The sequence below is a fragment of the Tachypleus tridentatus genome, chromosome 1 (genome assembly GCF_004210375.1).
Source record: "Tachypleus tridentatus isolate NWPU-2018 chromosome 1, ASM421037v1, whole genome shotgun sequence".
NCBI lineage: Eukaryota > Metazoa > Arthropoda > Merostomata > Xiphosura > Limulidae > Tachypleus > Tachypleus tridentatus.
The window spans coordinates 71,664,561-71,686,776 of NC_134825.1; the positions used below are offsets into that span (position 1 = coordinate 71,664,561).

The 22,216-nt window shown below is 33.4% G+C and overlaps 1 protein-coding gene across 5 annotated transcripts in view; it reads left to right on the forward strand.

Moving 5' to 3' along the window:
* The window catches only part of LOC143251993 (amino acid transporter heavy chain SLC3A1-like), a 37,732-nt gene extending 17,563 nt beyond the window's left edge, over nucleotides 1-20,169 (forward strand). For 2 of the 5 annotated variants that reach the window (XM_076503480.1, XM_076503469.1), the window contains exons 2-5: nucleotides 2,716-2,874; nucleotides 9,338-10,271; nucleotides 11,165-11,776; nucleotides 19,465-20,169. In XM_076503480.1, coding sequence (XP_076359595.1) covers nucleotides 9,450-10,271; nucleotides 11,165-11,776; nucleotides 19,465-19,962 — 1,932 coding nt within the window. In that variant the 5' untranslated portion in view covers nucleotides 2,716-2,874; nucleotides 9,338-9,449 and the 3' untranslated portion in view covers nucleotides 19,963-20,169. Of the gene's footprint in view, nucleotides 1-2,715; nucleotides 2,875-3,936; nucleotides 4,074-9,337; nucleotides 10,272-11,164; nucleotides 11,777-19,464 lie in introns of those variants that run through there. The other 3 variants (XM_076503507.1, XM_076503498.1, XM_076503488.1) reach the window with 2 other exon arrangements.
* Nucleotides 20,170-22,216: the final 2,047 nt, after the last annotated feature.

Sequence of the window (22,216 nt, forward strand, 5' to 3'; positions counted from 1 at the left end):
GTGTTTTAATTTACTCTTTTGTGATTTCGTTTAGTGTTTATAATTCACATAGGTATTTCTCGATTGTGTTTATTTCGATTTTTTTCAGCTCATGTCATTTTGTTTAATTCAGTTGTGTTTAAATACGTACTTAGTGTTTGTTTAATTTATTATATGATTTAGTTTTATTCTGTGTTTAGTGTGATTTTGTTTTTCTTTTGTTTGCTTTATAACCTTATCTGTTGTGTATTTATTTGTTTGTAATTAAGTACAAAACTACACAATCAAAACCCGGATTCTAGCATTGTAACTTTGCAAATATACCGCTGTGTCACTGGGAGGGTGGTTGTTCTGTATTTAATATCGCTTGATTTGTTTCATTTCAGTTTAGTTTCACTGAAACTTGTTTTTAATTATTTAGATTTTAAGTTCTAATTTTTGTTTTCATTTATTTTACTTCATTTGTGAATAACCCTCGGTGGACTCAGCAGATTCGCACCAAACATGCTTGCCCTTTAAGCCGTGGAGGCGTTATAATGTGACGGTCAATCCCACTATTCGTTGGTAAAAGAGTAGCCCAAGAGTTGGCGGTGAGTGGTGATGGCTAGCCGCCTTCCCTCTAGTCTTACACTGCTAAATTAGGGACGGCTAGCGCAGATAGCCCTCTTGTAACTTTGCACGAAATTCAAAACATACAAACAAACACAGAAGATAACCTGATGCGGCTTTGCTATAAGAAAAACACACACACACGTATTTGTGAATAATTGTTAGAATTTATGTTGTAAAGTTCCTTTTCCTTGTATAAGTGTCGTAGTATCGTGAGTGTAGTAGAAGGAGAGAATTATCAGAACTTATCACGTTGGTAGAAATTCCACTTAAATTCTTATCCACTAAAATACGGACTACAGATCACTCAAACAAGCTAGCAGTCTTATACGTTTTCAAGTATATAAATCCAGAAATAAATGGTATAATCGATACAACAGCTTGAAATAAAACAAACTTCTTCGGATGAGATATAGAACCTTATAAAGCAAGTAAGGGCGTATATCATCTGCTTCGTGCAACATAAGGTATATACTATGTACTTTGTACAACAGAAGAAAGATTCTTTCTACCCTGTACAAAAAAGGGTTTTTAGTTTCCCTCTGGACAACAGAGAAATGGATGGTTTAATAACATCTACTGGTAGACTTCAACTGCCTGGTGTTAAACATATTATAAAAGACTCAAACACAGTTGTTTTTATTCTCAAAGGCAGATACTTAATCATAGTGAAATTCACATGACACAGTTTCATAATTAAGCAGCATTCAAAGTCTGATACCTAACCATAGTAAAAAGCTCACACGACTCTTGTCTCACAATTAAGTGGCATACAACGCATGAAAAACTGTTAAAACATATATGTGAGATACTGATACAGATATTTAAAATATATCATAAACAAGTGCGTGAAGTAACGACTTAAATCAATTTTCTCAAAACCACGTCTAATACACGTGCTCTTCTGTCTTCCAGAACAGGCTAGCCTCAGACATGTAGCGATTATCAAGCTTTTTATACAGACGTTTTCTGCAAATTAGCCTAGCACATGTAGCAACCATCTCTCAATTTCTTTTTCTAATTTACAGTTCAAACTGGCTGAGAAAAAGAACCAGGCATCATTACATTTCTCGTGAAATTTTGCGTAAGCTAACATTCAAAAGGTTGACTTTTATTTCTAACCTATGTATATATCTTGCTTTTATCAGATATTAATTTTCATCACACCATATCTTCTGCTTTATTCTGTGAACTGCTCAGTGCACGAGCAGTCGTCACTTAAGCATTCATTTTTATAATCAAGCTAGCATTAGACAAATAACAATTAATATTCCTGTATTTAACGAAGCAACAAAGCAAAATCAGTTCTATACTTTCGTATTTTCTATTATTTTGTTCTGACTCTTACATTATCCCTTCCATACATATTAAACACAAAACTAAATATCAAACTTTAGAAGTAAAATCATAGCTTAGTTTTAATCAACAAACCTGTGAACAAATGTTTAATGTAGTAAGTCATATATATCTTAGTTTCAATCAACTATGTTTAATGCAACAAATGTTTAATGTAGTAAGTCATATATATCTTAGTTTCAATCAACTATGTTTAATGCAACAAATGTTTAATGCAGCGAGTCATATCTTAGTTTCAATCAACAAACCTGTGAACAAATGTTTAATGCAGTAAGTCATATCTTAGTTTCAATCAACAAACCTGTGAACAAATGTTTAATGCAGTGTCATATATATCTTAGTTTCAATCAACTATGTTTAATGCAGCGAGTCATATCTTAGTTTCAATCAACAAACCCGTGAACAAATGTTTAATACAGTAAGTCATATATTAGTTTCAATCAACAAAAACTTGTGAACAAATGTTTAATGCTGTAAGTCATATATTAGTTTCAATCAACAAAAACTTGTGAACAAATGTTTAATGCTGTAAGTCATATCTTAGTTTCAATCAACAAACTTGTGAAAAAAATGTTTAATGCAGTAAGTCACATCTTAGCAAAACTCTTAATAGATGTTTGACGTTCAATGTTCCAAGAACGGAAAAATATTTAAACTTGTTTATCCGAAACGTAACTCGTGATATTTTACCACAAGCCGAATTAAAGGAATACAATTTAACAGAACAGATTCACTTCTGATTTTAAACAAGTTGATTTGTTGATCTTGCAGGTCAGCCTGCGAGTAGAAATGATCCTGACAGATGAAATGGTGTCTAGCAATGAAGCTATTAATCTAGCAGCAGATCAAACGAATGAAAACTTGACTTTTGTTTAAAGAACTTGGATAAAAAAAGTGTATTGTAACCGTAACTGACATTTCAGTTCCCAGGTAAGTTTTAATATACTACCTGATCATATCAAGAACCAGTAAAAAACGAACCCAAACACTTTTGTTTTTGTCTGGAAATAAATCTGTTTTCTAGCTGAGCTATATTACATTAAGTTAAACACACAAATAAATAATAATATTTGACAAATTCAACAACGAGAATATTTATGTTATGTGTCAACATACTTTAAGTAATTATGAACCGCAGCTATTAACACGTATAAAATTATGCATTATGTTTTGCATAATTCCTCCCTTGTCATCGCTATGCTACATAAAACTGTTATCCGTATAAAACTCTTGTATCTGTGGTGTGAACCAGTCAATCAGTTCCTTATCAATGTTAATATTCACTGATGCTCGTTCATAAGAAAGGTTTTAAACCTCTGTGGCTACATTTTGAAGTAATATGAAACAGCCTTCAATTTGTTGCTGGAAACTAACTGTGGGAATCAGAAAACTGTGTCACGAGATGGAAAATTTTCTGTTCGTTTCTTCTAGAAATTTCTCTCAGGGATACAGAGATCCTATAAACGCACAGCTGTCCGTAATTTTTAACTGAGGGAAGACAGATAGTCAATACCACCCACAACTAACTCTTGAAATTCTCTTTTCTGGTTTCATAGTTCGTCTGACCTCACTCTTACAGCGCACACACGGCCTCAAAGGTTAAATCCCTTTTTTTTTTTATGGTAGTGAACCATGAACTTTCAGATTCTCTTCTCAGGCAGGCTAATCTTAAAGGAAAGAAAAGACACAAATATCATTATATAAAATAGAATAAACCATAGTTTATAGATGAGGTTATTAGAGTTTGCATTTCACATATATCAGCCTAATCACTCAATGAGTTAGCTTTTCCGTACGTTTCTAATGATACAAAGTTATAATAATATTTGAGTAGTCCATAAGCGCTTTCTCTAAATACTTTTAGCACAAAATCACTAATAAAATTCTCGCAAATTTTGTTTATTCTTGGAAATTCGCGCAAAGAAATTCCATCGTCTGGCTTTTGAGTTTGTAAAATACGCATATGTATATAGCTACGGCATTAGTTCCAACCGCCCATCCCATCGAATAGTAATGGTGGTAAAGGAACGCGAACGTTGGACCAGCAGATTCACAGTCCAACGCGAATCACTAGGTGACGCTTTGCTCTACTGGTGACATTGCATATAAACTTTAAATATTGTATTCTGGTGAGTGTATTTTTCAAATTCTAGTCATTGATTTCAGTTAACTCTGACATGCTTTCTTAATCTTCAAGATAGTTAGTATCTCGATATCCATTCTCTCTCTCATTTTAATCTGTTTTTTGTTTTTTTTATTAAGATACACAGGGTCTGTCTGCGCTAGCCGTCCCTAATTTAGTAGTGTAAGAATAAAGGTAAGACAGCTAGTCATCACCGCCCACCGCCAACTCTTGGGCTACTCTTTTACCAACGAATGGTGAGATTAACCTAATATTATAACGCCCCCACGGCTGAAAGGGCGTTTGGTGCGACGGGGATTCGAACCCATGACCCTCGAATTAGGAGTCGAGCACCTTAACCACCTGGCTATACTGAGCCAATTTTCATGTGTGTTTCTTAAGTTATCTATAGTTTGAAAAACTATTTAGATAGTTTTCTAAACGAAGTGCTTAAAGTCCAATCAGTTAGGTAAGTTTTCATATTTTTTATTTTAGTAACTAAGAGGAAATTAAATAGCAACACTTACCAATATTGTGTTTTGTTTGATAAGGTATCAGAATTTTTATTTTTCTGTAGAACATTCGCTAAACATTTATTACATGTTAACTTTCTTCAAATCACTTTAGATGAGTCAGAACGGGAAATACACAGCTCATTCTAGAATTACTGACAGCAAGAAAATAGAAAGTTTAGTTTGTACTACCATTTTTCTATAGAACGATAAATCCAAACAACAGAAAATTAAATTATTTAGTTTTTATAGTTTCATTATTGATAGTAAAACAATTTGCGGGTATACACTTTTATTTTGTTTACATCGAGGAACTTACGGCTTAATCCTTCATTTGAACGTGTTAAACATTCATTCACTGTTTATTATTTTACAAAGTACGAAAGCTAAATGTTTATAACATTCAGATATGGTATATACAGGGTGTCCCAAAATAACGTTTACACTCTTTGGATCATTAAAACTTGCCTTGTTTATTGATTTTAACAATGAAACAAGATACATATGATAGCCAAAGGATTTATTTAAAGATTTAATACTGAAATCAAGAGAAAAAATAACAAATAAAATTCTTCCCAGGAAAACTCTCCTTGGTTGAAATTGTAAAATGTCACAATTTGCTTGCTTCACTTCAGGTGTTCAAACTGAAATCCGTTCTGCTCCAGACACATCTCATAATGGGAAGAAATGGAAGTACACACATCAAACACCATCTCATCTGGTATTAAAGCACATTGTTCTTCAATTGCAACTCTCAATTTGTCAATTGTTGCCCTTTTTGTGCTGTAAACTTTGTCTTTCAGAAACCCTCACAAAAAGAAATCCATGGGTGTCAAACCTGGCGATCTAGCAGGAAATTCTACACTTCCTCTTCGTCCAATCTATCTGTCTGGCATAGATAAGCTCTCACGTCGCGATGGAAGTGGGGAGGAGCGCCATCCTGCTGGAAGAAACACTCTTCTTCTCCAAATTGTTCTTGGATGCGTGGCATGGCAAACTCTTGTAGCATGTTGAGATAATTCAATCCTGTTACGGTGTCTTGGAAAAAGACTCCGGTGAGTCCCCTAGCGGACAGACCACACCACACAGTCACTCCAGGCAAATTCAAGTGATGTTCCTCTGTAACATGTGGATTTTCTCTTGCCCAGTAGGTGTAGTTGTGTCGATTTAGTGAGCCATTCAGATTAAACGTTGCTTCATCACTCCAAACAATTTTGAGTGGAAATTCATCATCGCCTGTACATCTAACCAGATACCATTCACAGAACTCACCCCTTTGATCAGGGTCATCTTCATTCAGAGCGTGAACAAGCGATGGGATGAAATTTTTGAATTGGGAACGCTTCAAAATGCGATGAACGTTGGATTTAGGGATACCTGTTTCATGAGACAGTTGGCGCACTGATTTTCTTGGAGAATTCAGAACATTATCAATGACCTCTTGCTCTCTTGTTGGGCTTGTCGATGATCTTTTTCGACCGGAGCAACTCTTTCTCATATGGTGGAGAGTTCCGTGTTCATCAAACTTGGCAATGATGCGTGAAATGCTGGGGCGAGATGGCGCATCCATATGGAACTTTCTAGTAAAACGTCTTTGCACTTCAGCTTTGTTTTCGACTTTCTAAAAAGTTTTGAGAATGAATATTTTGTGCTCAATTGTAAGCTGATTATCCGCCATCCTTGGACACAAGTCAAATCTGAAACAAAAGAAACGGTTTATTAGCTATACACAGTCAAAGAGTGTAAACGTTATTTTGGGACAGCCTGTATATGTGACTTGTTTCTTATGTTAGAATAACATAATGTAACACAAATTTTGTTCCTGGTTAGTATGTGTTATTTCTTAATTGCTTATGTCGTAAAAGTACAGAAAATGGCCATTATTCCCTTCAAACTTTGCTTTTGTGACCTGGATAATGAAATTTAGAAATTAACCTATTTTCTATGTAAGAACGGGCGAATTTGCAAATTTTCATTTACATAAGGTCTGAATAAAATAACATATGAATCAAGATTTACATGTATTTATACTAAAGTTATACAAAAATGAACAAAAATGTTTAGAAGTGAGTAGTTTTTCGAGATTTGCCACCGTAATGTAAATCACTTTCATGTATCAGAGCCCAAATATAGTCTCCTATCACGTTCTAGTTATACGCTCCCAGGCCACAAAAGCAAAGTTTGAAGAAGAAAAAAAAGGTCTTTTCCATTTGCTTTAGGCATAAGCAATTGGGAAATAACACTTTCTGCCCAGGAACAAGAAAAAGTAAACATTTTGTTACATAGTGTAATTAATTCTGCCCTTTATCAGTATAATTTTATATTGAATTCGTATTAACAAACAAAGTGTTTGAATAGGTAGAAATTAATATTTGTCATCACCATTTGTATAGCGTACTTTGATGTACGAAACACAATTGTCAAGTATAAGTTTTTTGACATAAAGAATTAATGCCACAAGTGTAAAACTGACAAGCTGTTATTTTACAATGGTACCTACCTGATATAAGATAAATAATAGACGAACATGAAAAATACATAGAACAAATAGTAAATGTGTGTGAAACTAAACTGTCTGCGACCGATATTGTAACAAACAACGATGTTTCTTTTCTTTTTCACACACGAGCTGATACTGATCTATTGCAAGGTTCTTGAGCCTGCCCCAGAGTTATGAAACTTCCAAGAAGAGCGATTATTGAGATATTTTGTGTATTTGGCAAAGCGTTTGTTTTGCAGCTTCTTCTCAGCGTCCAGCACGTAACTAAGGGTTAAAGGTCAGATAAATCTGGGTAAAGTTAGTCTTTTATGGGAAAATAAAAAAAGAATATTTACGTTAACAAAGTTGTCAAAGAGATGAATAGTTTTATAATTAACTTGCAGTATACATCAATATGTTACCAAAGACCAAAGACAAAATAAATAATTTTATAACTAACAGGCGTACTTGAAAAACGTATACATCAAAATGTTGTCAAAACAAAATAGATAGACAGTTTTTAATTAAGTAGACGCACCTTTTAATACTGTTTGACACATAAATCAGCATGACCAGATAGTTAGGGCACTCAACTCACAATCTGCAGATCCGGATTCGAATCCCCGTCATACCAATCATGCTCGCCCTTTCAGCCGGGGAGCGTTATTTCGTTACAATCAATCTCACTATTAGTTGGTAAAAGAGTAGCTCAAGAGTTGGCGGTGGATAGTAATGACTAGCTTCCTTCCCTCTAGTCTTACACTGCTAAATTAGGGATAGCTAGCGCAGATAGCCCTCATGTAGCTTTGCACAAAATTCAAAAACAAACGTAAGTGAATAACGATGCCACTGATGAATGTTAAATCATCAATGGGCCCGGCATGGCCAGGTGGTTAAGGCACTCGACTCGTAATCTGAGGGTTGCGAGTTCGAATCCCCGTCGCACCAAACATGCTTGCTCTTTCAGTCGTGAGGGCGTTATTATGTGAGGGTCAACCTCAATATTGGTTGGTAAAATAGCAGCCCAAGAGTTGGCGATGGGTGGTGATAACTAGCTGCCTTCCCTTTAGTCTTACACTGCTAATTTAGGGATGGCTAGCGCAAATAGCCCTCGTGTAGCTTTGATCGAAATTCAAAAAACAAACAAATCATTAATGTTTTCTGATTGAAAACGAAAAATAACGACTGTATTAAACATTCAGACGATCATTATATCAGTTACGTTTAGCTTTGGAATTTTATAGTACAACGAAATAAAGCTGTGTTTTGTATACTAAACATTAATATAAAAACATCAAAATGGGTCATAAGAAAATGAACCTTGGAGAGAGAGAGAATGAAAACCTGTAGCTCTCGCAAATCAAACTTCCGTCAACGCAAATTTAAAATGGTAAATAAACCTAATATAAATATACTGTGTCCTTTCATAGCTCGTGATGTATATGATCTTGACATTGATAATGTTTTCTGTGGAGACAGAATCAATGTAGCCAGAGTCTTGAACGATATAAAAACATAGAATGCTTTAAATACGTCAGCATTACATCATTCTATTTTTGGACCAATAAATACTTATCTGGGCATTCAGTTATAATCACCAAATATATTCCTGATTTAAATTTTTGTTTTGGGTTTGTCTTTGTTATCGTTGCTTTCTTAGTACAAAGCTATACAATTTGTTATCTGAATCCTGTCCACCACGGTGTAGCGAACGTTGTATGTTGGGTCTTATGTGTGTATATTTACGGTTGACCCCTTGCTGGGAAGGAAGAAGAATAGAGGACTTAGATTTGTTTCTACATATGAAATGTAGTTGGCGTGGAAATAGGATATTGTGATTGGCTAACTGCCACTTAGGAACGGAGACAACAGTACCAAACAATTAGACCTTTATTACGAGAGAAAAGTGGAAATTATAGATGAGTCTGGCTGTTTGGATTTTGTGCTTCAAAGAGAGTTTCGTGAGATGAAGGAGGAAAAAGAGGAATGTTTTCATGTAATTCATGAAGATAATGTAAATATTTTATGTCGAGAACAGATTCAGAGTTAATTTTGGCCACGATAGTTTTCCAAACTAAATTAAATACGAGCATGAATTTTAACTGTTATTTAAACGTTGTTTTAAATCCGTTATTTTGATGTTGATTTAAGTAACTATTTTCACTAATTACGTTTATGTAATGTTTACAAGCGTTTCATGTTCTAGGAAAGTTTAATTAGTTTTTACTTTAGATTTGTAATCTGATGTTATTTCAATGTTGTTGTTTTTTAACTCCATAGCCAATACGCACGAACAAGAAAGGACGGTCACATCGAACTGCTTTAAAAAAAAGTTTTAAACATCCGTTTTCGAGCCTAACGAATTGGCAGATTGTAATAACAGTGTTGTAGCATGGATAATTCTATACGTCAGAATGGAGAAATAATGTTGACAGTCTCTGATGGTTCACGATCTAGGTTGAAGGAGAGAGGTAAATCCAATATAAGTTTGATATCCAGATGTTCTTCTACTGACAGTGAACAAGGCCAAGAGATAGGATGTTCCACGTACCTTCTAGACCCGGATAATTCAAAGCCATTTATTATTCATTTATCACAAGAAGAAATACAAAGTACAACTGCTGATACGGATTCCAATGTTTCGTTTCGAACTAGAGAACATTCTTTGAGTAAGTGTCCATTAGATATTCTGTTTTATCACTGGAACTGGGCCGGATTTCGGTTGGGATGTTTTGTAGTGTTTGTGTGTGTCCTGGTTGGAATATTCTGCTTTGTACTTAAATGGGTAACCTCCCAGACGTCTCACTGCGTCCCACCCAGAGAATGGTGGCAGGGTACTGTATCATATGAAATTTTTCCGGCTTCTTTCCAAGACTCTGATGACGATGGATTTGGCGATTTCACAGGACTACGCCAGAGACTCCACTACGTACAGAAACTAAACGTCGCCTCGATAAGATTAAATTCTATTTTCAGTGCGCTGGACTATCCTTTAGAGTATACACACGTTATCGACTTCAAGAACGTCGATCCACATTTGGGAAGGACTTCTGACTTTGACGAGCTCGTGCAAGACATTCATGCACGAGGCTTGTACGTGATATTAGACATTAACCCGGCTCTCACCAGCGATCAGCATCCATGGGCAGCCCACTGGCAGCAAAACAAAAGTGGTGAATATAAATATTTTTACGTTGAAAGCAACGATACTAAGGTAAGTAAAATATAAACATATTTTAACTAGGATTATGAAATACTTATTACTTAATTATACGTACAACAAGTTAAATTAAGAGTTTGAAACAAAATTATTATTTGTGATATTGAGAATATTAAAACAAACATAATTACTGATTAATAAAGTTAAACTTAAAATTATGAGTTGTATCTTTAAGCAGGTAAAGTAAGGGGAAAAATTCATACAAACGATATTGTTACTCCTAATTACTATAATAATTCATCTTCACAATAAAGTTCGTTTTCTTTACCATCAATCGTTTCTAACCCAAATTTTAAATGCACGTTTCACTTTTTATTTTTTTTGAAAACGGAAATGATTTGTGGCAATAAATAAGTATTGCCAATCAACTTAGTTAATTAATTACTACTGTCAACCGAAACTAGTGCTGTGTCTTCAATGTAAGTGACTTTAAGAAACTTAAAGAAGGCTACAATGTTAAACACAGGGAATAATAGAATTTTAACAAACGTACGTATGGTCGAATGTAAGCATCAATTTATAATATAAACAACTGTTTATCAACAAAGAATGAAAAACGAAAAACTCATCTTTTGATGCTTATATTGAATATAAAATGGTATATTATGGTCAAACTATAAATGGTATAGCAAATTACGGTCAAACTATAAATTAGATGTTTAGTTTTACTTCGTCATATCATGATTGTTAGGAAACGTAATATCATTCATACAAAATGAAATACAACAAGGAGGGACAAGATAAATTGATTAAAATACTATCTGCTCTTAAGAGCCAAGCTTAATATGTTTTTTTTAAATATTCACACTGGATAGAATTGTGATGTTTGTAAAATAAATGTTTTAGTGTTTAAAATAATAAGCACTATGTAGCCTTCTGATTTTCAGGGAGAAAACATTGGTCCTCAAGAAGAAAAGAAAAATCCAAATAGACCATTTGGAGGACATCTGTTTTTGAACTGGTCCCATCCAGCTGTTCAAATGGAACTCAACTCAGCGCTTGAATTTTGGCTTCAGAAAGGTGTGGATGGATTTTACATGAAAGGTTTAGAACACCTCCAATTTGCGCTGGAGATTGATTTATATTCTGTGATGAAACAATGGCGCCAACTTCTTGACAAGTACAGTACACCTAAGAAGAAAAATATTTTACTTGTTTCTTCTCAATTCATACAAGCTGTAAAAGAAAAAACGTTTCGATATATGGTTTCGTTATTAAAGTTGTGTGATATCTTAGACTTTCGTTTACATTTCAATGGGACAAATATCCAAGACTTCAGAGAGCAGTTAACAGTGGCTGATGAATGGAATTTTTATTCATCGTTGTCTTGGGTAAACTGGCACATAGGTGGCTCTGAGACAACGAGGCTGGCTACAAGGATAGACACAACGTATACATTAAGCACCGTGATCTTACTGCTGATGTTACCTGGTTCTGTTTCGTTATTTTATGGTGACGAGATTAACCTCCAGGATTCAAAAGATGCTCTAACTGGGAAGGTGAGAGAACCAACAACTTTTAATTCTAAAAAGGCTTGACTTAAACTTCATTGGGTTGTTTTGATAATTCCTATTATTAATAAAACAATCACAGTGAACTCTGGGCTATTTCTAAACTTCAAATTTGATTTCCACCCTCACCACCCAGTTGAGACAGCGGAAAGGACTTATATCTCTAAATTTTGAAGTTCCTTTCCCCTCGGTGGATCCAGCAGATAGCCCAATGTGACTTTATTATAAGAAAAATACACCCACACTCACACACTGCACTTCATATAGTTTGATTGAACTGAAAATGTTTCTTTGAGGGATTTTTTTATCATTCTCATATAGCACAAACGTAGTTTCATACACTATTTTTAATTTCAGTTTAGTGTTTCGCACCATTTTGTAAAACGTTCGGAACTGAATTCGGAATCATTTCATTGCAAAATATATTGTTTTTAAACAGTTTAGTCAACTTATTCTGAGAAACAGTAAGTTCCCTAGGCCCGGCATGGCCAGGTGAATTAAGGCGTTCGACTCATAACGTGAGGGGCGGTGGTTCAAATCCACGTCACACTAAACATGCTCACCCTTTTAGCTTTATAACCAATCCCATTATTTGTTGGTGAAAGAGTAACCCAAGAGTTGGCGGTGAGTGGTGATAACTAACTGCCTTCCCTCTAGTCTTACACTGCTAAATTAGTTACGGCTAGCGCAGATAGCCCTCGTGTAGCTTTGCAAGAAATTAAGAAAAATAAAAACCAAGCTCCTTATTGTATAAACATTTGGAATTTTATTTTGAGCATTTTTTTGTTTGTTTGTTTACGTTTCTGTATTATTAACAAAATTAAACTTTGGTTGGACATTAAAATATATTCCAGGTCAGAAATGTGACGTAATTTGTTTCATTACCGTTATTCCTTTAGCATATAATAATCTTTTTTTTTTTTACACAACTTGTTTATAATCCACTACCCTTTGACTAAAATACTACCACTATCATGACAGTCTTAACTGAGTCACAATGATTCTCCCACAGTTATAAAATTTAAATACTAAAGAAATAATTCGGTAGGACAGCGATATGTTTGCGAACTTAAAAGGGTAGAGTCCGGGTTTCGATAACCGTATTGAACAGAACACAGATTGCATGTTGTGTAGCTTTATGCTTAGTTACAAAGAAACAGTAATTCAGAAACAGTGACATTTCTTAAATGTGCGAAACCTCTTTCAAATTTCTACCACGAAAAATGCCAATACAGCGAAAAAAAGGTAAACAGGGATATTTGTTAATCGAACATAAGTATTTTCTTTTTTCTTTGCCAGAAAAGTAACTTCCTTTACTAGAAGCTGGGCTGTTTGTATTTGAAATCCTGTCTTTTAGTAATGCTATAAATCAACTGTTTTTCGAACCCAATAGACAAGAAGAGAAAAGACTTAGATCGTGGTCTGTTTTGCCCGAAGAGAATTATATATATATGTATCTTTAAATTTGAAAATCTATTCTAATAAATTTATATGTGTCATCATTTTTCTCGAAAATATTTTATAAGCAATTTTCCTGCAAATCCATGGCTTTTATACGAACATTCATACCAAAAGTTCTTGACTTACATGACGTCAAAGCCACGAGCTTCAGAAGTAACTAGAGGCAATAAAATGTTGCCTGGAAACGATTCAGTATTTCTATGGAAACAACTATCGTATCATTGCAGCTTATCACTAAAAAATATTATAATCTTAAAATGCGTTAAGGAAACAAACTGAAAATAAATGACTGCTCATTTTCTGAAAATATTCAGAGTACTTCTGAAAACAGAAAGTTAAAAAAAATTAAAGATAAAGAAAAAATTATGTCCAAGGGCAAAAGATAAAGAAAGAAATGGTTGAGTTACAGTCATACTGAAAGACAGGTTACACACTCAAATTCAACCTTGCTGATGTTGAGTTTCTTCTTTAAAAACCAATATTTTATTTAATAAATTTTAATTAGTTGGTTAACGTTACATGGTTCTCAACAGAAGACGTGATGATTGATCGATTATTTGGAATTACCCAGAAAGGTACACAATGGGCTATCTGAGCTTTGCCACTACGCATATAGAAACGCGTTTTGTCTGGATGTGAATCAGCAGACATTCCGCTGTGCTAATAGGAAAAGAAACGGAAAGAAAAGACTAATTAAAGACCTAGAAGCGTATTTCTCAGAAGTAAACCTTCTTGTAAACGGATATATTTTACTTCTGTTATTATTTTTTCAGTTGCGTAATTTGTCATTGGAGCAACTGTCTTAACGGATAACATTAATTTAACTTTAGTAGCTACTTTTACATTATATGAGTTCAAGTTTCAAACACTTCCTTTTTGAATTATAATTAAAATCAACGAATAATTAGCTGATTAGTCAGTATGTATTTCCTAGCGAGTTATTAGATGATTAGTCAGTACGTATTTCCTAGCTACTTATTAGATAATTACTTAGTATGTATTTACTATCTAGTTATTAGATGATTAGTCAGTATATATTTCCTATCTAGTTATTAGATGATTAGTCAGTATATATTTCCTATCTAGTTATTAGATGATTAGTCAGTATGTATTTCCTATCTAGTTATTAGATGATTAGTCAGTATATATTTCCTATCTAGTTATTAGATGATTAGTCAGTATGTATTTCCTATCTAGTTATTAGATGATTAGTCAGTATGTATTTCCTATCTAGTTATTAGATGATTAGTCAGTATGTATTTCCTGTCTAGTTATAAGATGATTAGTCAGTATGTATTTCCTATCTAGTTATTAGATGATTAGTCAGTATGTATTTCCTATCTAGTTATAAGATGATTAGTCAGTATGTATTTCCTGTCTAGTTATAAGATGATTAGTCAGTATGTATTTCCTATCTAGTTATTAGATGGTTAGTCAGTATGTATATCCTGTCTAGTTATAAGATGATTAGTCAGTATGTATTTCCTATCTAGTTATTAGATGATTAGTCAGTATGTATTTCCTATCTAGTTATAAGATGATTAGTCAGTATGTATTTCCTATCTAGTTATAAGATGATTAGTCAGTATGTATTTCCTGTCTAGTTATAAGATGATTAGTCAGTATATATTTCCTGTCTAGTTATTAGATGATTAGTCAGTATGTATTTCCTATCTAGTTATAAGATGATTAGTCAGTATGTATTTCCTGTCTAGTTATAAGATGATTAGTCAATATGTATTTCCTAGTTTGCTCCTTCTTGTTAATCTCTTACTTTTGTTTTTCAAAGATAAGTGAATAGTTCTTGTTTTAATTAACACAATTTTAATGGTATCACTTTTATTACTGATTTTAAACAATACTGACATATATTTCTTTTCTTAATTGACATCTGAGCATTTCACCATCGAGCATTAATTCGGGTATATTCATTTATAAACAAAATAAAGATATTGTGTATTTGTATGTGAGTTTAATTTGCTCCTTTCATATCAATCTAAAAACTTATCGAATGGAAATGAATGGGTATTCAGGGATTAAAACTCGTATGTTTGTGCACGGCTAAGGTTGAGTGAAGTAATAAACTGAAGAAACAGCGAGAGGTAACTATCATGTAATTACAAGTTACTGTTTTTACAGTACGATTTGTTTATGGAACAGCTACAATATTTCGATAACTGGAGCGGTTATTCTCAAGTATAGATGGTCAGGTGGTTAACGCAATAGTCTCACAATCTAAGGGTTGGTGGTTTAAATCCCCGTCACATTAAACATGCTCACCCCTTCAGCTTGATAATTAATTCCACTATTCGTTGCCAAAAGAACAGCTCAGGAGTTGGCGGTGGGTGGTGACGACTAACTGTTTTTTTCTTTAGTCCTACACTTCTAAATTAGGAACGGCTAGCGCAGATAATGCGTATGTGTACGTGTGTTTTCTTATAGCAAAGCCTCATCGGACGATCTGCTGAGTCCACCGAGGGGAATCGAACCTCTGATTTTAGAGTTGTAAATCCGTAGACTCACAGCTGTACCTGCGGGGTAAGCGCAAATAGTCTTCATGTAGTTTTTCGCGAAATTTCAAAAAAATACATAAACTCTTGTGACGTAATTCTTCCTTTCGATATATGCTGTAATTGAAAAACAATTTGTAGATTTTAACAAAACTAGCAATTTTTACGCATACAATGTTTATAATAGTGCGCAGCTGTAACTGATTATCGTTCAAGATATTTATTTCAAATTAGGCACGTGAAATCTACTGGATACAAATATAAATTACTGTATTCTCTTAACAACTCTCTTAGTTCATTCATTACGCCCCCTAGTAGCACAACGGTATGTCTGCGAACTCACACCACTAGTAAGCGGGTTTCGATACTCGTGGTGGGCAGAGGACAGCTAGCCCTTTGTATAGCTTTCTGCTTAATTTCAAACATTCAATACATGTTACCGTGCTTAATTCCACAAATTAACACAAATGAATCTAACAACAGGGTTTGTTTGCACGCTGCTCATAATCGCTTTTTACCACCGAATGTTTTTCTTAAGAAGAGGAGTGGCCCGGCATGGCCAAGCGTGTTAAGGCGTTAGACTCGTAACCCGAGGGTCGCGGGTTCGAATCCCGGTCGCAACAAACATGCTCGCCCTTTCAGCCGGGTGGGCGTTATAATGTTACAGTCAATCCCACTATTCGTTGGTAAAAGAGTAGCCCAAGAGTTGGCGGTGGGTGGTGATGACTAGCTGCTTTCCCTCTACTCTTACACTGCTACATTAGGGACGGGTATCGCAGATAGCTCTCGTGTAGCTTTGCGCGAAATTCAAAACAAACCAAAAAGAGGAAATATCACACTATGATTTATTGCTTTACGCTGCATATAAATAAAATCTTACCGGTTTGTCTTGTTTAAACTGTTTTTAAGTTGTTGTTTTTCTATTAAATTCTGTAAATCACCAGACAAGAATGTAGGCGTATAAATAATTCATAGGAACATAAACCACATCAGTACCAAAGAACTGATGAACTGGGATTTAAAGAAGACAAAAAAAGGTTTTTATTTGGAATATCTAATTCTTTCAACGAAAATAAATTATAATATTTTTAATATTTTGCGATGAATAATTTAGTTATAAAGCTCAAAACCGAAAGGAAGTGAACATAATATTAATCATGTTCCCAACATCCGAGACCGAACGACCACTAATACATTCTGTAATTTTGTTGTTTGATGTTTTTGTCATCAGTCTGAAAGAAAACAAAATCGAAACAGTCCGTAATAATGAAAAATTCAGTATAAGTTTATCTAACTCTGATTACTTTGTAACTTAACACGCCTTCATATTGCTGGTTGCCAATCGCTCTGACGTCAGTTAGTTTTACTTTAGTTTTGTGTATTCTTACCATATGAACTAACCGAAAATAAATTTAGGCTTACCTTAATTACAGGAATGGATTTCTATGAAAAAAAGAATTCAAGGATTAATCATGAATTAGATTTTAGGAAATTAAACTTTTCGGTGCTGTATTTCTTTGATGTTGCTTAGGCCTATCATAGTTTATTTTTTATTTTCTTTCCTTGCGTTCATTTTGCAAAACAATATGGTAAATACACATTTAGTATAATAATATACCATAAAAAACAAACTTGGATGATTGCTGATTGAAGACTCTTGATTCCATTCAAACAAACTAAAAACAAAAACTAAAATAGTATCTACTTGCTTTGAATATTTTTTTTAAATAATTCGGTCAAATTGGTCTTTGTTTTAGTTAACCAGTAAATAATTAAAATAATTTCCAAGTTAAAAAAAAACTACTCGAGCATTAAACGTTCATTTGTTTTTCTTTTTATCTTTTCAAGTATAGAAGCTTGAGAAATGTGAGCCCTGCGATGTAGCAACTAGATTGTTGCTTTCCCAAGCGAAACTCGCGTAAAAAAATGGCTAATTTCTTCTGGATTTAGTGCACGTGATGTATTAACGCTGCTCGTGTATAGAATTAACTGCGGCTGTGAGTTCGTGCAGAGATTTGGAGAGTATAAGGCAAATTAAGGCCTTAGCATTGGATACTAATTATTGTGAGAAATCTCGGTTTTACTTTACAAACCTATAACACTAGTCTCACATGACACGCAAAGAAAAATATATTTCTTTTGTAGAAGAATAAGGTGCTAAATGTGCAAAAATAATTTATTTTTATCGTTATATAGGAGAACCTAAGTATATTATAAAATAAAGAGGTTTAATATTTATATATTATATTTATAGTTAAATTAAATAACCAAACTAGTAGTTTAAACTAGTAGTTGTATAACAACTTATTTTGAATCTTGTATTTTCATTTTTACTCTTTTGTCAAAGAAGTAATTAAATATATTATAGAAGAATAGGTTTTATAATGTTTACACGTAAGTGGTAGTTAGAACAAAAAAACGCATTTCATAATTTGTAATTCTTAAAGAAAACTTTAATTTCACTTGTATATTTTAAAATAGTTATTAAGTAATATAATGAATTGAAATTATGAATAGAACTACAGAAACCATCACCAACAAAAATACAAACGTTCAAAGCACACCTCAGGGAGCATAGGCTAGTTGGTTAAATCACATGTGTAGCACATAAGAACAGAAATAAAAAAACAACTATTTCAAACTTGCATTTTAAAATGTATGTGGCAAAATATAAAGCAAGTATTCAAATTAAAAAAATGAAGACACTTGTACAGCGCGCATTATATATAATTGATACCAGTTCATCTTAGAAAAAGAAGGAAATGGGAGCTGCATAGAACCAGTTTTAGCTTGTTAGTGAATATTCAAGGGTTATTACATATGCATGTTTACGTTTGTCTCTTTTACACGGCTTAAGGATTTCTGTAATTTCAGCTTGCCTTTATTTTACATTTAAAATTTATAGTTGGATATTAATTCGCACATGTCCTACAGCAGAATAGAATAAAAAAAAGAATGTATACAGAGGAAATGAACTTGCCGCTGGAAATAATGATTTGTTTGTTTTTATAACAAAGCCACATCGGGCTATCTGCCATGTTCACCGAGCGGAATCAAACCCATAATTTGAACATTGTAACTACGCAGACTTAGCACCGTACCAGCGGAGGACCCTAATAATGATAATAAGTTGAAAACTAAAATAGCTATTAAACAAGTTGACTGTATTAAACAATTAGTCAAAGGTCAAATATCCGATAGTTTAATAAGAAAAACATCTGCACTCAATCTTATGCATACAGGTATATATATGAACGAAGATACAGATTAAAACATGTTTTTTAAATTTCGGCGTAACTATAATTTTATCTGAAAGAAAGTTGTTATGTTGCCAAACGAAGTATATTTTATGTCTTGTATTATAACTTTTTATTTATATAATGATTTATACTTTGAATATTTTCTGTGGCTTGAGCTTTCCCGTTAATCGTAATAATTTACAAAAGTTTCGTTAATAGCACGCTTGAAATAAGTACGATAAAAATGTGTGTATTTACTGAATAATTATAATTTATATTTAAAGTTTAAGTTGTTATCTCATTATTGTAGTTTTATACGATCACCTTAATTAAGCCTAACCTTAGCTTTTTTATATATATACCATATCCTACCAAATGCAACATTCAAAGTTTTCTAAGCGTTTAATTTATAAGTGGACAGGCATTTGTGTCGATGTAGGATGTATAGTGCTGATTTTTTTTCCAGATTTTTCGAGAGGGTCAGTTATGTCCGATGCAGTGGACCTCAGCTAAGGAAGCTAACTTCACCAAAAATTGGGTATCACCTTGGCTACCCATTCATTCTATGTCTTCAAACCAAAATGTAGAAGACTGTTCAGCTGAGATTTCGCTGATAAGCCAGTTAATAGCCACGCGGGACAAATCAGCTTCGTTATGGATGAAAGCAATTTACGACGGAAAGAGCGCAGTATGTGATGGGAGGCCTTTCACGTACGTTGTTCATTCTGGCAACGGAAGACTGATCACGTTAGAGAGAAACTTTCCTACAAAGGAAAGATACGTGGTGAGTGCCAATTTTGGACCAAAATCAGTAACAGTGGATTTCAGCAAGCTTTTTTCGGAAGCACACATACTGTTCTCTACAGAGAGTGAACTCCAAAGCGAGGAAAGATCATCCAGACCATGGAACAGTCAGAACGTTTCCTTAGATCCGGGAGACGCAATAATCATTGAACCGCGTTAGTGTTACAATCACGATGCATGGCGGAGTTTCACCAACGTATCACCCTGTTTAATGATAAGGTTTTATCGTTGTAGCGAGGTGTTTCTTGCTGTTAGATCTTCTGTTACCTCTATTACTCTTTTTCCTGTTCTTGAAACATTAAAAACACACTCCAGCAGTTTTATGTATTTAATGTAATTTATTATTAAAAAAATATATTTGAAGTAATCCACACGTGCTTAAATTTCAAGTTTTATAGTCAATAAATTTCATATCATAAACATATCAGAAACCTTATGTGTAGCATACTCATAACATTATTCTGAATTCAATTTATATTGTTACAAAATAACTTAAAGTCATACCAAGCTCATACTTAACATTAGAAATATGTATGGAGAGTCAACTCAAATAAACTTAAAGTTTACATACAATGTTCAGACAATCTACAGTGTTCTAAGTGCGTTAGTCCCTCTTGTAAGTTTAAAGAATGCTGAAAGTCCACAGAAGTGAATCGGAATCAGCGGTAAAGCGATAAAAGAGTTATTAATAGATCTCGACCTTGTTATAACCAAACAAGATAGTTTTATTGTATCATTTTTTTTCCAAAAGATGCAGTAATAATTTCCACAATGAAATAATACACACAACCGTTTTTTTCCCCGATGGATACAGTAGCAATTTCTACGGTGAAAGAATACACATAACCGTTTTTTTTCCAATAGATGCAGTAATAATTTCCACGATGAAATAATACATATAACCGGTTTTTCCAATGGATACAATAATAATTTCCCCGATGAAATAATACATATAACCGTTTTTTAACAATAGATGCAGTAATAATTTCCATGATGAAATAATACATATAACCGGTTGTTTCCAATAGATGCAATAATAATTTGCACGATGAAATAATACTTATAACCGTTTTTTAACAATAGATGCAGTAATAATTTCCACGATGAAATAATACATATAACCGTTTTTTTCAATGGATGCAGTAATAATTTCCACGATGAAATAATACATATAACCGGATTTTTCAATGGATACAGTAATAATTTCCACGATGAAATAATACATATAACCGGATTTTTCAATGGATACAGTAATAATTTCCACGATGAAATAATACACATAACCGTTTTTTTTTTTTCAGTGAATGCAGTAGCAAGTTCCAACAATAAAATAAATAAATTTATATTAAATTTAAATGTTCTCGCTTTAGTGTGTACTTAAACTGTGTTATCTGGATAGTGGTTTTTGTGAGAAATACATTACAGTGTGTGTTTGTGTGTGTTTTGTTATAACAAAGCCACATTGGGCTATCTGCTGAGTCCACCGAGTGGAATCAAACCCCTGATTTTAGCTATATTGCAGTACTTTTATACGCATTGTAGAGTCAGGGAAATGCAGTATTTCTGTAGAAATTATATTACTTTTGTTTCAATCTGTGTTTGATGTTTCATAGCATGTATGGGTTTTCCCCAAAAGATATATTCCACTTCACTAGACATTGGTGTGTGGATTTAATAACTGTCTGGCAAAATCTCATGATAGAAGTGAATAGGATATATAGATTACTCTAGAAAATAAACTTCACAGTTAAAGATAACTCTAAATATTACTCCTTACGTATTGTTATCAGTTTAACCAAATCAATAAAACGCTATTGTTGCAACAGCTGGTTTCTTTCTCGTAGACATAACATTTTCATTCAAACCTTCAAACTACATTAATCGCATTCGAATCAAAATAAATGTATTTTTCCATTACTTCGATAAACAACTGTCAGTTCTTCCTAAAGCATTTAGTAAAAACATACATGAACTAAGATTGGTGGAACAACATTGACAAAAGTGAATTAAGTTTATTATCTAACAAGAAATATAAAACTAAATACGATTACAGAGTAAAAACTGTAGTAGAAGAAACAGGAAATAGAGAAATCAATGAAATAACTAGATAAGAGAAACTAAAACAATTTCTGTATATAATTAACACACTGAGATATGTATAATCACACTTTGCTGTGTAGCTTCTTAATACCATTGGTTTACTATTTTAACCTGATCTTCCAGAATTACGATTCACACTCTTTGATAACAGGGTTATTATGGGACGGAGATCTTAGTTACAATCGTCCCTAACTTTTCAAAGTCATCAAAATTCATTTAGAAGTGTCTTCAATTGTGGGGAAGATTTCTACTGTCTTATAAACTACAATCCTTCTACAATTATGATGAGGAAAGCAGAATAATCCATTATTATA